At 38.8% G+C, this 15,798-nt stretch overlaps 1 protein-coding gene across 2 annotated transcripts in view; it reads right to left on the bottom strand.

Moving 5' to 3' along the window:
• Nucleotides 1–1,607: 1,607 nt before the first annotated feature.
• The window catches only part of LOC148338152 (amyloid beta precursor protein binding family B member 2-like), a 36,121-nt gene continuing 21,930 nt past the window's right edge, over nucleotides 1,608–15,798 (bottom strand). For both annotated transcript variants that reach the window (XM_088292982.1, XM_088292983.1), the window contains exons 9-14: nucleotides 8,349–8,463; nucleotides 6,309–6,384; nucleotides 4,417–4,497; nucleotides 4,191–4,306; nucleotides 3,073–3,255; nucleotides 1,608–2,879 (exon numbers count right to left, since the gene is read on the bottom strand). In XM_088292982.1, the coding sequence (XP_088149108.1) occupies nucleotides 2,703–2,879; nucleotides 3,073–3,255; nucleotides 4,191–4,306; nucleotides 4,417–4,497; nucleotides 6,309–6,384; nucleotides 8,349–8,463 (748 nt within the window). In that variant the 3' untranslated portion in view covers nucleotides 1,608–2,702. The remainder of the gene's footprint in view (nucleotides 2,880–3,072; nucleotides 3,256–4,190; nucleotides 4,307–4,416; nucleotides 4,498–6,308; nucleotides 6,385–8,348; nucleotides 8,464–15,798) is intronic.

The raw sequence follows: 15,798 nt of genomic DNA, 5'->3' as shown, positions 1-15,798 counted from the left end.
GATCAAATGACTATTTTTTTTTTCTGGATTTAATATGTGAACTATCTGCATTTGTATTAATTACCCCAGTCAAGTCCAATTAATTCTGATAAATTGAATGTGCTGTTTTTGTTTTAGTCTGTTAAATGTGTTTGCACTCACTGGCTGGGTCATGTCAGTGTCAAATATCAAAACAAAAACACACATGTATACAAGAGGCTGCAGCTCCTTTCTTTCTTTTCCTGATGCATTTTTATTTTCACAACAGATAACATTTACACTGTTGATGTGTGACGATGGAACCTGCAATGATTTACAGCATTATCCCGCTCCCTTGATTGTTGGCTTTGTGTACGTTTAGTTTGTGAGTCGAGTACAGGTGCTGGCGTGCCGGCCCTTTAAAAGCAGTGACCTCACACTTTTTGCTGTCTGTAATGCAAAGCTGTTTGAGCATTTCTTTGAAATCGTAGCACACTCTAAAAATCACCACCTGTACTTGTCTCACGCAGATGTCAACTGTGCACTCTATGTCATCTGCATGCGACCAGTACTAGTACTACAGTTTACAATTCTAGCTTCTTATACTATTAATGACATAAAACTACTTCTTAGCTAGTCACACTAGTAGAACAGTACATTACGCTACAACTAAAGCAAAATTATGTCACTTGTCACATCTGTGTTCTACAATAGTGACAGAATCTCCAAATGTTTCAGAAGTGTGTCGCTAGCACGAGTGTTGACTTAATAAAATTGTACTAGTTAACTTCTGCTGCTTCATTAGTAACACACTGATGTCAACTTGTGCACGGTTTAACTACACCATATAACTTAACTGAATATCAAATGAATGCTCAAACAGCTTTAGAGCTCACTTTCCTCACTAGAAAGTCAATTCAGCAAACAACAAGGGTGCACTAGTAGAACTACTGTGATTTGTTTGTAGGGCAGCTTTGGCAAATTAGTAACACAGCTACAGACATGTTAGTAAAAACCACTAGTGGGCATCTGGGTGCTACTACTTGCCTCTCGAAGGCTACTAGAGTGTGACACATGACTACTAGTTTTTTCTTGTCATGACACTAGCACAGCACAGGAGCTCACTAGTAAGGCTTAATTGCGCACTAATGGCCCAAAAATGATAGTAGACAATAGTAATGGAGAAAACATCATTAGGAAGAAACAGTCATTCAACTAGTCTGCTGTATTGTCTTACTAGTAAGGACAAAGTGAGTACTAGTAGATGGTCATTAAGCTAAATATCAAGGGTATCGAATAATTGCTCAAACGGCTTCGCATAACAATGTGCATTACCTTGCGTGAATTTTTTTGTTCAAAGTGGGAGATGGCAGACACACGAAGCAAAAGCGGTGGTGCCTCGTTACGAGCTATCGTTGGGATTTTTTTTTGTTGTTGTTTTGACTGGGCAACAATTTGAGATATGAACGCAACTCACTTCACAATGAGCAGTAGATCAGTAGATAGTGAACAATTTAGCGTCATTGCCAGTTGAAGTTTACTGTCAAAGTAAACGTACAACAAAGGCAACTAAGCCTTGAGTCCGCTTTGCTTAATGCTAAGAAAGAGTACAAAACAGTGTAGAAGGGCTAGCATCTATGCGGAACGGATATTCAAACACAAACTTATTACTTCTTATTCAATTTTAATTTAATTATGTTATTATTATACAATTTTACAAGATATTTTCCACATTATTAATTTAATATTCATTTTTGTTGTTTGGTTATGCTGTGTGGGGAAAGATGATTTGAGAGTGTTTTGAGTTACAAGCATGGTCACAATTAAACTCGTATCTCAAGGCACCACTGTTAATGAAATGATCTGCCCGCACTTGAGCCCATATTAATATTTTGTGTTAATGCTTAAAGATTCCTGAGGACATAGCGACATTTCGACTGCTAGCGATGTGACGTTCTTTATTTTCAACTCAATATATGGAGAATATTCTCAGAGTAAATCCTATAAAACAACATTAAAAATGTTGAGTGGCTGGGAGTTTATTTTCTTGTGCCTATTTTCATCCATTTACAGTCACGTGGAGCTGACTTGTGCTGACAGCATCTACTTGATGTGTTTCCGCCACTGGTGAATACTTTGAATCGTATCAACATAAAACCATCAAGGTAACATGCATATTCAAAAACCCACATCCATTATCACTCCCTCTTTTGTGCCTGAAATTATACTCTTTCTACACATATTCCATTGTAATTACTTGCTTATTAAAATTCCTTCACACAATCATCTTCGAGGGTGATTTCTGAACCTTTTCCCGGCTTCCTCTCCCTCATATAACGTATGGAGCCATTTAAATGGCAATTAGTGGGCAGCTGCAGTTGCTGGAAGGTTATCTGGTGACACGCACCATGAGGCGTAGGTGACGTCGCCTTTCACTCAGATGCTGATCGAGTGTGAATATAAAGCGATTCCATGAATCAGTTCTGAGCAGCATCGTGACTGGAGAGCACTTTTTTTCCCCCCAAAGCCAAATAAGGTGAGCAAGTCAAAGTTGAACCAACTCTTCCTCTTCAATTAAAAACACCTTTCATCATCTGGCACACATAACCATCGTTCTCATTTTTTTTTTTTTTTGGTGTTGTCCAGAGCTGTGTTTGCTAACATATATGTACATCACTGGTTACCATGGCAGCGGTGGTGTGAGTTATTTGGGTGGGGGGAGGTGCTGTGCTCACTGGTGAGGGTCATTGCTGAGGGAGTTCTGATGGCTGTTTCTTGGCTTTCAGAGTGTCTATGAGAGACTGGACGCCACGCTTCACGCTGGTGCTCACTCGGCGGCTCACCGAGTCGGCGGCGGGCGAGGACGAAGAGCCGGCCCTTTGTGAGGGGGGCCGCGCCACCAGACACTTCTGATACCGCAACTGAAAGAGAAGTGGGGGGTTGAATAACACCCCCAGAGAGCCATTTGAGAATTTAGGTATAGGAATTTATAGTATAGGAAGTCCCAATGATGTCACCCTGCTATATACTATTTACATTAATAAACACAAACAATACTGGCAAAGTTTCTGCATCTTTTTTTTAATTAGGGTAAAGTCATCAATATGAACTTACCACACATGCTGCCTGCACCGCTTCAGACACACATCCAGCATTGGGGTCACACCAGAACACATGGCACTGAAAGTGTTGGCTTCCTGTGTCCATGATGAAGGCAAACGTGTGGACGTCCCGCCCGACTCCCATGAAGGATAAGAAACGGACCCGACACTCCACCAAAGCTTCTTCTTCCTCCTCCTGCACATGTATTCAAGAAGAGAATTCTAATCATCTCTTCGAAGTCATGACCTGACTAATAGAAAAAAAAACGGAACCTAATTCTACTGAATTAATCATTTATATACATCATTCGGAATGAACCCTCTCACTCGAGATTGAAACGCTCTCTCGCTCTCACTCTCTACTAAAATACTTTTACACACATTCCAAAATATGTTTTCACTTACATACATTCCTGAGAACCTCTCGTGCACCAACAACTAAAACACTCATTTTCATGGCTACACCACTCTCTCTCATTAGCAAAATGCTCTCACAAAAATCAATACTGAAATGCTGTCTCACACACACACCGTAACATTTTCAGCACATATGTACTTTACTGACATGCTCTCACACAGTCGAATAAAATAATTTCACATCCATGAGTAATTTTAGTATTTTTTCCCCCCACACATTGAGAGAGTGAGTGAGAGAGACAACTGAATAATCCACACATTCTACTTAAATGCTCTCACACTCACCATTAAAACACTCCCACAGATACCGAAAGACTCTCACAGTACTACTGAAATACTCATACACACTATTACAGAATTGCTGTCATTCTCACTGCTATTTTTTTCCGTCACACACTCTTGAAATCCTCTCACACGTTACATCAAAATACTGAGATAAGCGTTTTAGTGGTCCGCATGAAAGTGTTTGAGAAGTTTGATGAAAGCATTCCAGTTGCATGTATGACAGCATTTCAGTATTGTGTGTGTGAGAGAAGTAAACTTCAATTATGCCCCGGATGGGCCTTCATGTATATATGTCACAACCAAATCTTCGCCTTTAATTGGTAATTAATTGATTTAGTAATGCTTGTCTGTGGTATTGGAGTGCCACTTACAGCGGGTCCCCGGACTTCAGTTTGAAAACCACTGCAAAACGAAATATCTAAAACATGCCTTTTCCTTGATAACAGCCAGAGTGGTGTCAGCAATGCTCAGAATCACGGGTGTCCAGTCCTCCTTGCCTGTGGAGGACAGCAGGCTGTCAATAGCTCCGTTTATGATGTCCATTCCTGGAGAGATAACACACCACAGAGGAGCATGAACCAGGACACGACGGCGGGATGAATTTATTGCAAGTCAGAAGGGGAGTGTTTGGTTTTAAGAGCGGGCTCATTTGTACCTATGGGCCGATTCACTGACGTCATACCCAGATAGAACACATGGAACTTCTGCACCAGCTCAGTCTTTGGCATTGGAAATTCTGCACAGTAGAAAAAAAACAACACACATTTTTACTAAAAGCAAATAACATTCAACAGAGCTCCTAATGCTACATTAATTGGCGCAAACCAGAGAAAGAAAGTGGCTTGTGAATATTTGCACATTTTCGGGTGCTGATGGCATGATTAGGGCTGGATGTTTTTTGGGTTGAAGTCCTGCTGGGTTTGTTTACGTGGAGGCTTGCAGGCAGAACAGATTGCTCAAAGACGCCGGATCACCTGCATCAGCATTTACATCAGCTAGGGAGTTCACGTGAGTTCATACTCACTCCGCCCACAGGAACTCATTCTTTGTGGTTGAAGTTCAGCCCTCACTGTTTTTTTTTTTCTTTTTAATATTTATTACACACATTCTCTTGGAATAAATCTGTTCACACATTGCCCATTCTTCATTATGAGCTTTGGCCCATTTTGCACCATCGGGATTTTAATTGGTGCATTTCAGAGAGTAGAAATTCATCATGCGCTCATCTCCAAGATGGCTTTTGGGGGACTATGGCAAATCAATCTGGGATAATGTCTTTTACTTGGATTCACTTCTTCAGAGTGCACTCACAAAGTGTTTGTCGTATCACTTCCATCGGCACTTTCGGGAGTTATAAGTGAGTTATAAGGATGGAGTTTTTTACGCTTGAATGCACAGTGAGGACAAACAGAGGACAGAGCGGGGGCATTTTCCTGAAATCAGCAGCATTCCCACCTCAGCTGCCTTTGGAGAGACCCACTGTACAAGAACATGAATGGAAAACCATCCATCCATCCATTTTCTATAGCACTTATTCAGTTCAGGGTCAGGGGGAGCTGGAGCCCATCCCAGCTGACATTGGACAAAAGACATTGCACGAAAGAAAGGTCACCAATCAATCATAAGGCTCGTATAGAGACAGACAACCATTCGCACTTACACCATCACGGAGGGGGAACTGAACCCACACTGGTTGTACAAGTCAGGCGGATGAACCACAACACCATCAATGATTTTGTTAATTAGCCAAAATACCTCTTTGAGTAAGACTAATATAAACTATTTCCTCAATAAAAATAGGTTCAAAACAACAAGTAAGCCTTTGATAAAAGTCCTGGACCTGTGTGTGTGAAGTCAACCTCTTATTGGACACCAAAAAGTTACTGAGTTAAATTAACAAGAAAGTTCAAAAGATGCGATGGATGCTGCATGTTTTGATCACAGAGTTGGGATGGGGAGCACCTCAAACAAGTACTAATTGCTTTCGAATGAGCTTGACTGCCCCTGCAAGTAGAAAGTCGATATACAGCTCTTGCCTTATTTGAGATGCTGTAGTTCCTATCAATAGAGCACATCTTAAATTCAAGGTTGACTTCAGATGATGGTTTTCTTTCAGCCTGTGTAATTAGGACTGAGAGGAAGCCATAAGGTTGCTATTAAAAAAAATAAATGAAAAAAAACCCAAATACAATTTTATATATATATATATAATATATATTTTATATATATAATATATATATATATATATATAATAAATAATATATATATATATATAATAAATAATATATATATATATATATATATATATATATACTATATGTGTGTGTACGTGTGTGTGGGGGTGGGTGGGGGTGTGTATGTATGTATATATATATATGTTTATAAAATCATATACAGTCACAGTTGGACTTTAGGGTGTGGAAGAATGCAATAATGTGTGAAAAGAATCCATAGCGGGAAACCCAGCATACAGCCGACAAATCATCTTTTCCCATGGGGACACTACAAAAGAATACAAGCGTGTGCATGAGTGTGTGTGTTGTGTACCTTGTAGGGGCACATCAGAGCCAGTCTGGGAGGAGCTGCCAGCGGCAGCCTTGGCACTTTTCCTTTCAGCCATAATCTAGACAACAGAGGGGGAAAAACAGAATTATAGGTGCGAGGAGCAAAACAAAACGCAGGACTAACACTCCTTGAGAGGCAGAAGAAACAGGGGTAGAGAGACAAATGAGACTTTTTGTGTATGTTCATTCAGTACTCTTAAAGTAGTGGATCCACAAATTATGTATTATTGGTTCTAAAATGATTGAAGAAAATAAGTGTACAGTGCTGCCTTGGCTGACAAGTTTAATTCAGTCTGTGTCCATATTGGTTACTAACTCATATCTCAAATCAACTTTGGCCATTGCACTCAAAGAAAGAAAAGTAGCACCAAACATTAGGATACTTGAAAATACAGTAATAAAAATAAAATGGAATGGAAAGAATTAAACTCTTTGTGGCATCAGAATTTCTCGTGTTCATATTGGGGCTCCTTCTGGTGTGTACACAATGACCATCAGGGGGCAGTATAATACTTGCATGCCTTCATAAACGAAGAAGACAGTCACAACTGCTCAGTGAACTGTAGAAATACGATCGCTTAAAGGGTTAAAACTACCACAACATCATTGCTAATTTCAAATCAGTGCTAATTGTATGTATTTTGCATTAACAATAAGCTGCTAGACTTTCATTAGAAAAAGTTATGTTTTGCTTGGTTAAAATTCTTTCTGGTTTGTTTACTTTTCTACCGAACTTCAATTGGAAGGGGAAAATCAATTCATTGAAACAAGCACTTTTTTGAACAAATGTTCACTATTTGCCAAACTTTTGCTTGTGAGGGATTGGATAGGTAAAAAAAAAACGTTTGCTCACAATTCAAGACAAAAAAAAAGGTAATTCTGTACTTCCTTGTATAAAGATTATTTTTCATAATTACACATCATTTCTGGGTTTTCATTTGGAAGATGCAATCACATAACCAATGAATTGATGAGTGTATTTATTATGGCTGAAGAAGCTCAATGTAATTACTTAGCCTATAATAGTCATCTAATTCATTAAGTAATAATGGCGGCATCATATTCCATCACTCACTGAATACTCGTTGAAGCCTGAATTGAACTGTGTGAAAAGATGCAATCTGTTTTTCCTCCTTCCACTCGGCTGCCCCTCTGCTGCAGTGATAACACTCTTTAAAAGTGCATCAAGGAGTGTGCTCTTTGCACATCATCACTGCGCTCACTTTGTATGCAAGACATGCTCTATCAATTACAGGTGTCATTAATCAAAGTGTGTGTGTGTGTGTGTGTGGTCGGTCTGCGTCTCATCTGAAAATACGCACACACATCACATAGCACTGCAGTAACTGTAACTGACTTTGTCTCCCACACTGAAGAACGCAGTGTGAACACAAAAAGTCAAAAAGTCATACAAAAAAGTTAGAAACCATTTTCTTTTTAATTATACCTGTACTACTTATACCTGCACTATTTTCCACACACATCAAAAACACTGTACTGACGCATTCTTATGCTGACATGTTGCTGTTACAACTGGGGTATGTTGTTAAAAATTGAATAGAAAATCCACGCAATGTTTAAAAAAATTGCTCATACTAAATACTAAATAAATAATAAAAATAAAAACTCCTCCACCCCTAAACAACAAAAAAAGACAAATATGTATATTTTTCAAATTGAAGGCAAATTCCGACGGTACTGAACCGCCAGTCTGACACCGCCAGTCTATTGATATTTCTGTCCCGCCAAACACGCTTGTGAAATAGTGAAAGGGTTGAAGGAAAATGTTTTCCCAGTAACCACAACAAAATAAAATAGAGAAGAGCAACTTCTTGGCTACTGAATTTCTGAGAAGGGCTACCAGTTTGATACACACTTTTGTAACATCCCATTTGATCAAATTGCCTTCCATAACGTTATGATTATATGCCGTTAGTAATTTGTGATATTTATGTTCTGATGTCATGATTTCTCACAATGGTGACCACAACAGCCGCCAAGTTGAACAGGTAACGGCACCCACCTTGGAGCAGATTTCGTGAAGACTTGTGGCGATGGCTGCGGCCGGCGTATCACATCGGAACACGTGACACTTGAGCACCCGTGTGTTCTTGTCCCTTGCCACGTAGGCAAAGTCCCTGAAGACACACGAAACAAGTCCATTTGCATATGTTTTCATATTGCTTAGCCGTGACATCATCGGTGCTGTCATGTAAAAATGAACAATGGCCACATACGGGACATTTGTGCAATAAAGTACATTGATGACCTTGATAAAGGGCATCCTTGTTGATGGATGGCCATGATTGAGCAGTGACTGACATCATTAAATGCAAATTAATTGTGAAAAAATGTTGAATACAACTGTACTTAAAAATGTGCTGCACATGAAATGTAGCAAAATACTAAAGTTCTTTACTGCATTTTAAAAATATTAAGCTTGATGAACATTGACAAAGTGCATTGGATTTGTGATAATGTCTGCGGACTGGAGCCATTTTTCCCAATGAATGGAAGTTACTTGAATCATAATTCAATAAAAACATATTTCCCATAAAAGATTATTAAAATTACAGCAAAACAAACATTTAAAAATAAACAGTTTGAAACTTCAAATGCAAATAAATTGTACTGAGACAATAAATATAAAGGAGCTGTACTCAACAATTGTATTAATAAAAATAAAAAAATAAAAAAACAACAACAATTGAGTCCCTGTAACATGATGTACATTTTCAACAATTAATTGAGAGATTATTTCATGTAACTTTTTTATTTTTTGAAGATTGAATATTTCCAGGGAAAAGAGGATGTTGTTAAAGGTCTTTATCTTTATGTTGTTAAAGGTCCTTTAATGTCCGAAACTCATTTATTAGCCTGCATACGGTGCCATTTATCTTCTTTACAGTGAGACGTTAATGTCAAGACTGAAGTTAACATTAGTACAAAGACCGCATAAAGAGAAGGGAAAGAATAAACACAGACTCCAATGCAGCTCTGAAGTAGAGATTTGCTATTTTTTATTTATGTATTTTTTTCAAGAAAAAAAACCTCTTGGCATTTTTGGATCCCTTTACTATATCTTCCATCTCATTTGAATAGCAGTATGGTGACTGTTGCCTCTCCCTCTAGCCTGCAGGTATTACTTTTTGTCGAGCTGCTTTGGGACATTAATGCATATTGAGATGAAACGCTTCACCTCGAGGGCGTTTAGCTTTGTGCCAATATTTGGATTAATGGCCAATTTATATTCCACATTTTCTTCACCCGTTGCGTCTTTGCAAATTGCTCAGCCTACATCTTCCATCCCAATATCTATTCTTGGCACTGTTAAAATCCCCATCTTAAATCTATTTATCCCATCAGCTTCTATCAAGACCTCCCCCACTCTTCTATTGCCTCCTTGTACATACCAGCTGTAACAACTTCGTAAAAGCCAAGCAAATGAATCACGAGGTATGATTACTGCAGTTTGCATCATGAGTTTGATAATTAAAAAAACAAACAAACCTAAGATAATCAAACTGTTTTCTGAAGCTGAGCCATGATTGGTCTTTTTCCGAGCCCTGAGCAACTTTGATGCCATTTTCAGTCAACAGCAAGTGGCAAAATGGCCGCCCACTGAGATGTACAAAAACGGGTGGATTTTACTGCTTAACTCATATGCAACAAACGCAAAATTAATCTTTGAATCGGTGGCCTGCATAGAACATATTTATATTCAGGATTCTTTGGGGTATTGACTTCGCATTTAACATAGAAACTGAAAGCAACGCATTTGAGAGAGAACCTTATTCACAATAAGCATTGAAAAAAAAATGCTACTGTACAGAAGAAAGCTCCTTTGCAGCTAAAAGTCTCATCTAAGGCCTCAAATATCTTCACCGGAAATGCTTTTTATGCCTTCAGCAACAAAAACAAATGCTCTGTTTCTCGAGTCCCTAGTGATGGAGACATTCTGGAGATACCCTACGGCGGTTGTAATTCCTCAAAGGCAAATGTGCTATTTTTATAAAACTCCATATATTTAAGGGGTGGAAGGAGGAAAAGTGCGAACAAATGTATAGTCTTTCATCACCGATGCGCTACTTGTGAATTCACCTACAGTATTTAATTTGTGGATCTTTTTTGGAACCCGGTTCTCCTAATCAGTGTTTTTGTGAAACAAACCATGCTGCCACAAGATGGTTCCAAAGCTCTGTCTAATTGTATTTTGGTAGTGAAGAACAATGAGGCGAGGGCAGGAGCTTCTATTTTGACAGGCCAAAGCAGTCTTTGGTGGCATATATTGGCACCTTTTTGGGGTGGCGTCAATAATTTGCTGATTTTCAAGATTCTCAGCAAGGCTCGAATCCTCGATTCGATGGTATATTTAGTCATGATGCAAATGAAGAAAAGCGAGAATAAAGTTTGGAGATTCACAAAGGAATGATGTAGGTGGGGATGACAATATTTATATTTTGGGGCATGGGGGTACAATAAATCCACCCAAACACACACATACACAGGAGAAAAGTGACACATTCTCCTCACTAATGAGTGAGAGAACCGGCAAAACAAGAAAAAAAAGGAGGATGCCTGCCATGAAATATGGCTTGTTTCCCATCCAAGACTAAAATACGGTTAATTGGAAAGTAAGGCCAGGCAGTGAAGTCAACTGAATGCAGAGGTTCAACTAATTAGTCCACAAGGCGACGTCACTGCTCCGTATCGACGTTTAACTCTTGAAATCAACGAATCACAAATGATGTCTTTTTATTGATCTTTTTTATCTCATCCAATTGGCCAATTTAAAAGGACTTTCAACTGGCCCGTCTGCTGCTATTGCTGGGCAAATATGCTCTGTGGAGCAACAAAAATGTCGGTCTGGATGTGTCGGAGGACCCAAAAGCAGGAAAGTGAAACAGAAGTGGAGTTAAGGAGTGATTTAATGTAGGTAACAAAAAGACAAAGACAGCACTAGGATAGTAAAAAAATACTAAAGCCCAAAACAACAAGGACCAAAGAAACTGAACACAAACAAGGACTGAAAGGAAACAGGAAACTAAATACAAACAAACTGACAAGACAACTAGGAAGATGTGGACAAGACACTGAGGTTTGGAGGCAGCTGATTGGGTAACACAAGGGATCTAAATAAAATTTAAAAAAAATCAACAAAGACAGACCATGACACCAAGAAGACAACTGGTCCAATAGTATGAAAATAAAACGGTGGTAAATGAAAATAGAGACGAGACCGACTAGTTTTGGCTATTCCAGGCTTTAAATATTCCTACCACGGACCACGGGAGTGGCGGTGAGGAACGAAGTGTGAAACGCCATCTTTATCACCAGAATATCATCCAATAATACGCGCATGACAACTATGTGATAACATCAACTTTAGTCAGATCATGACACGTACAAGCATCATGACACTTGATTCATAACACTCATCACAATTCGGAAAAAGGTTTTTCGGGCCACTCTACTGTGCAAAAAAAAATAAATAGTGACTAACTGATTAATCAACTTTGACTCCACTTTTATTACATTATAGAGTAGTCGCTCAAAAGTCACCCGATATGTTCCCCACTTAATCATCCGCACAAATGGAAAATATGGAGCAGTCACAGCCAGTCTTCATCACAAAAAGCTTTGTGTTTATGAGTCCATTATCCAGGTTATGATGTTGCTTAATTGTGCTCATACATGCAGGGTCGATAACGTTCCTCGCTTCTGGCCAAAGGAGAAAGTGTGAGGTGTGGATGCATCCGCTGGGCCCGGTTTGGGAACGTTTGGGAAGCGTGCCCGTGAGGCAAATGAGCCAACTTTCCTCTCCCACTACAAATGGTTGGTTTATGTCTTCACTCTCGCGTCTCATGGGAGGGAAAACCCGCAAAGACACAAAAAGCCTTCATTTCTGGATAGGACATAGCTGGCGGCCAAATTGGCGTGCTGTTCGTAGTTAGACTTCCAATCGTTGTTGCTACACTCATTGCTGTGGCATGAGCAATCATTTCAGCACCTCAAGGAAGGAATATCGGTGCATTTATGTACTTAAAAATGATCTGATACTTTACGCATGACACCACATCATCACACAATTTTTTTTATTTTTTTTTTTACATAATTCGTGTGTTGTTCATGTGTAGTGCAGGTGAAACTGTGAAAGATTTTCGACTTTCTAGGGAAATTAACAATCGTATTGGAATTCTTTATTTAACACACACTATTTAATCATAGCTATAATTATTTTGTTTTGTATTATGGGATTTATTTTTTTAATATATTGTCATGTTGCAATGATAAGTTCTTGTAAAATGTGTTACGTTTGAATGAAACATGTCATGTCCAATGAAATTTTGTGCTTTTGAACAATAATTGACAAATAAAACATTTCTATAACAATTACGTAAACGTACGAGAAGCACAATTACATTTGAGTATGACATAACAAGTTGTAATTACCTTTCTCTGGTTCCCGGGAAGCAGTGGAAGATGATGATGAGAGAGTTTTTTTGGTTTTAAAAGAGGAGCAATCGTAACAATGAGTGTGGTAAGAATGAAAATAGGGTAGTAAATGAGGAAAAAGTGAAGGGGAAACAAGAAAACAGGGAAAGGAGCAATGTTAATACATTCAATCAAAAATCGACATATGTTTGATGACATGCAAACATTCTTCAGTCTCATGTTTATTGTTCTCTGTTAACAGTGACGGATACAAATCAGAGAAACTCTCAGTATATTTGTTCCTTTCAGTTGTCACGTCTCAGCACTCATTTTCATTCAAAAAAAAAAAAAAAAGAAGCCTGTCTCGGACAAAACGGCTTGATCAATACAATACAGTGGTGCTTTAGCTTGTTATTTTCTCATAATTCTAACGTTGACTCTCAACACAAAGGAAATGATCAACCAGGAATTCTTAAGTCAAGGTACGACTGCATGTGGACAAAAGTATTGTATCCACAGGATGTTAAAAATGACTGCCATGCCTTCGGAGCCGTATCAGCTACCACTTTTCTTCAAAGACTTTCTACAAGATGTTGGAGTGTATCAGTAAGAATTTATATCCATTGATCCAGAACAAATGTATGAGGAAAGACGTTTTTAGACATTGTTTTGCAGACAAGAGCACAACCATGACGGAACAGAGGAAGTCTTTCCTCCAACTGCTTCCAACAAAGATCCATGCAGCCATTCAATTTGTGAACCGCATTTCCTCACAGGGTCGCGGCTGTGCTGGTGCCTTTCCAGGCTGTAATTGGCCCCACAAAGTTCAGAGCATAAAATTTCAATAGAATTAATAATATATATTTAGTACAAAACAGATTTTTTTCTTACAAAGCAGTACAAAGTGGACTGAAGTCATACTTTAAAAATGTTAACTTCAGCTCAAAAATTTTTTTATTCATCACCCAAAAATTATATAACAATCAAATTATATACTGTAATATGGATTGGGTTAGTGTTTTTACACAGAATGGAAAATTAGAGGGACTTCCAAGCGCTCGAGCCCCATGCCTAGTCCATAAACAAATACAGTGCAACTCAGCTTCTGGCTATCAAACATTGTGTGCTTTTGACAGAATGTCCTACTTATTAATTCATTTGAAATGGCATCACTGCAATGTGAAGAGCAGTGCAGCACAAAATAAAATACATTTATAAACAAATACATAGCAAACAATGAGTTTTGGCTTATTGTTATATCGCTGAATATTATACATTATAACTGGTCCACTGAGGGCAGCCATTTTTAAATGACAAAAAGCCCGTGACAAAAACAAGTTTTGACATCAGCTCCCTCGGGAGCTGGCTTTATGAAGCCCAGCACAGCTCTTTAAATGATGAAGCTTGCACACACAGGCCACATGTCCAAACTAATGAGACCCAATAAAGAGTTGGAATCTACCCAAACAAAGACCATACTGTTCAACTTTAATGGACACGGTCAGTCATGGATCAATAACAAAAAGACACAAGGAGAATAAACATGACCATTCCCAATGACCATAAATTTTCCTCTTCCCCGTAAATTCATGGAAAGTCTTCAAAAATTCCCAGGATTTTGCAGCTTCAATTATATTTTTTTTAATCGATTGAAACTCAAGGCAATACAGTGCAATTGGACACTCTTTCGAGCTCTCACACTGCAACGCATTAAATCATGAAGGTGTGCTTAATGTTGTGGTCAGTGACTGTGTATTATTTCCCGGTATAATATACAGTTAAATGGTTTAAATGCCACATGGCGCTACTGAGGAGGTTTGCGGTGGGAGTTGTGTTCTCAGCTAATGTTGGAAGATTTTGCTTATGAGGCCGCAGGAGCACAGGGCATATCAATACAATGATTCGTCACTAAGTGATAGAATAATCTGATCTGGAGTCAATGAATGGAAGCCCTAATGGTTGGCAGTCAGGAACCAGTGCTGAAAGGTGAGGCCCTATCAATTATTCAATCAATATTCTTGATTTAACCCGTTAAAATAAAAGTATTGAGATATAAAACCTCATTTCCAGGAGTGACCTGCCGAAGACGTTAGCACAACATCGAAATGGTTCAACCAAACACACAAGACACAGATAAAATGTGATCACACACACAATACACAAAAACAAGAATGGGGATATATGATTATAGCGTGCAATCACAAGATCCAATTGAACTTATTACTCGGTGTAATAAAATGTGCCAATTTTGAGTCCTATTGTATGAGAAAATGACACTTTGTGGAGCGCAACATTATGAAAGACAAGACGACATCTTGGAAAGGCAAAAGGTAATATGTGGGAGGAAAAAAAAAATCAACAAAAAGTTTTTTTTGCACTTTTTTCGTAACTATTTTTTATAAAAACATATTTGCAATTAGAGATGATTTGTGAAAAGACATAAAGTATCTTTACATACGTATTTTACACATCACACAGTTTACGTTCCGTACCTTGCTGTGAAGTACATTGGCAGAAAGCAAACTTGCCTCTATCTAGCAATCGTTTTCCTACACAGCGTGTCTTAAATTGGTGATTCTCATGTCCCCAAGGCAAGCATGATAAAGACTGAACGAGCCCCATGTGGTCGTGTAGCAAGAGAATTACGCCAATCACAACAGGCTTAACATTTCTACGTTTTGCATTTTCAGGTGAGAAAACGACATAAAAAAATCCCCGAACCGCTCCGATAAAAGATCCGTGCAAGAGCAGTGAAAACAACACACACATAACTGCTCCCTAGCCTGCTCTGCTTGGCCTTCTCCGGTGATGCGGCATCCAGAATGGCTCAGTGGAGACCGATGTCCTCACCCAACCAGCTGTGTGCAACGCACGGAAACGCACAAAGCAGCGCGACAATGTGTGAATGCTTCATACAAACTCCAGTGATCAAACAACGTTGCAAAACGCTTACCCGAATGTTTTATGCCAATTGCGAAGGTGTCAGGGGAAGGAAACACTCTCATCTGCTAGATTTGAAGGGACTTTTTGGTTACTTT

Source organism: Idiotropiscis lumnitzeri, chromosome 4 (assembly GCF_059441095.1).
Source record: "Idiotropiscis lumnitzeri isolate Australia: NSW breed Sydney's pygmy pipehorse chromosome 4, RoL_Ilum_1.0, whole genome shotgun sequence".
Lineage (NCBI taxonomy): Eukaryota > Metazoa > Chordata > Actinopteri > Syngnathiformes > Syngnathidae > Idiotropiscis > Idiotropiscis lumnitzeri.
The sequence above is the reverse complement of the archived record's forward strand: the minus strand, read 5'-3'. Positions and strand labels throughout refer to the sequence as shown.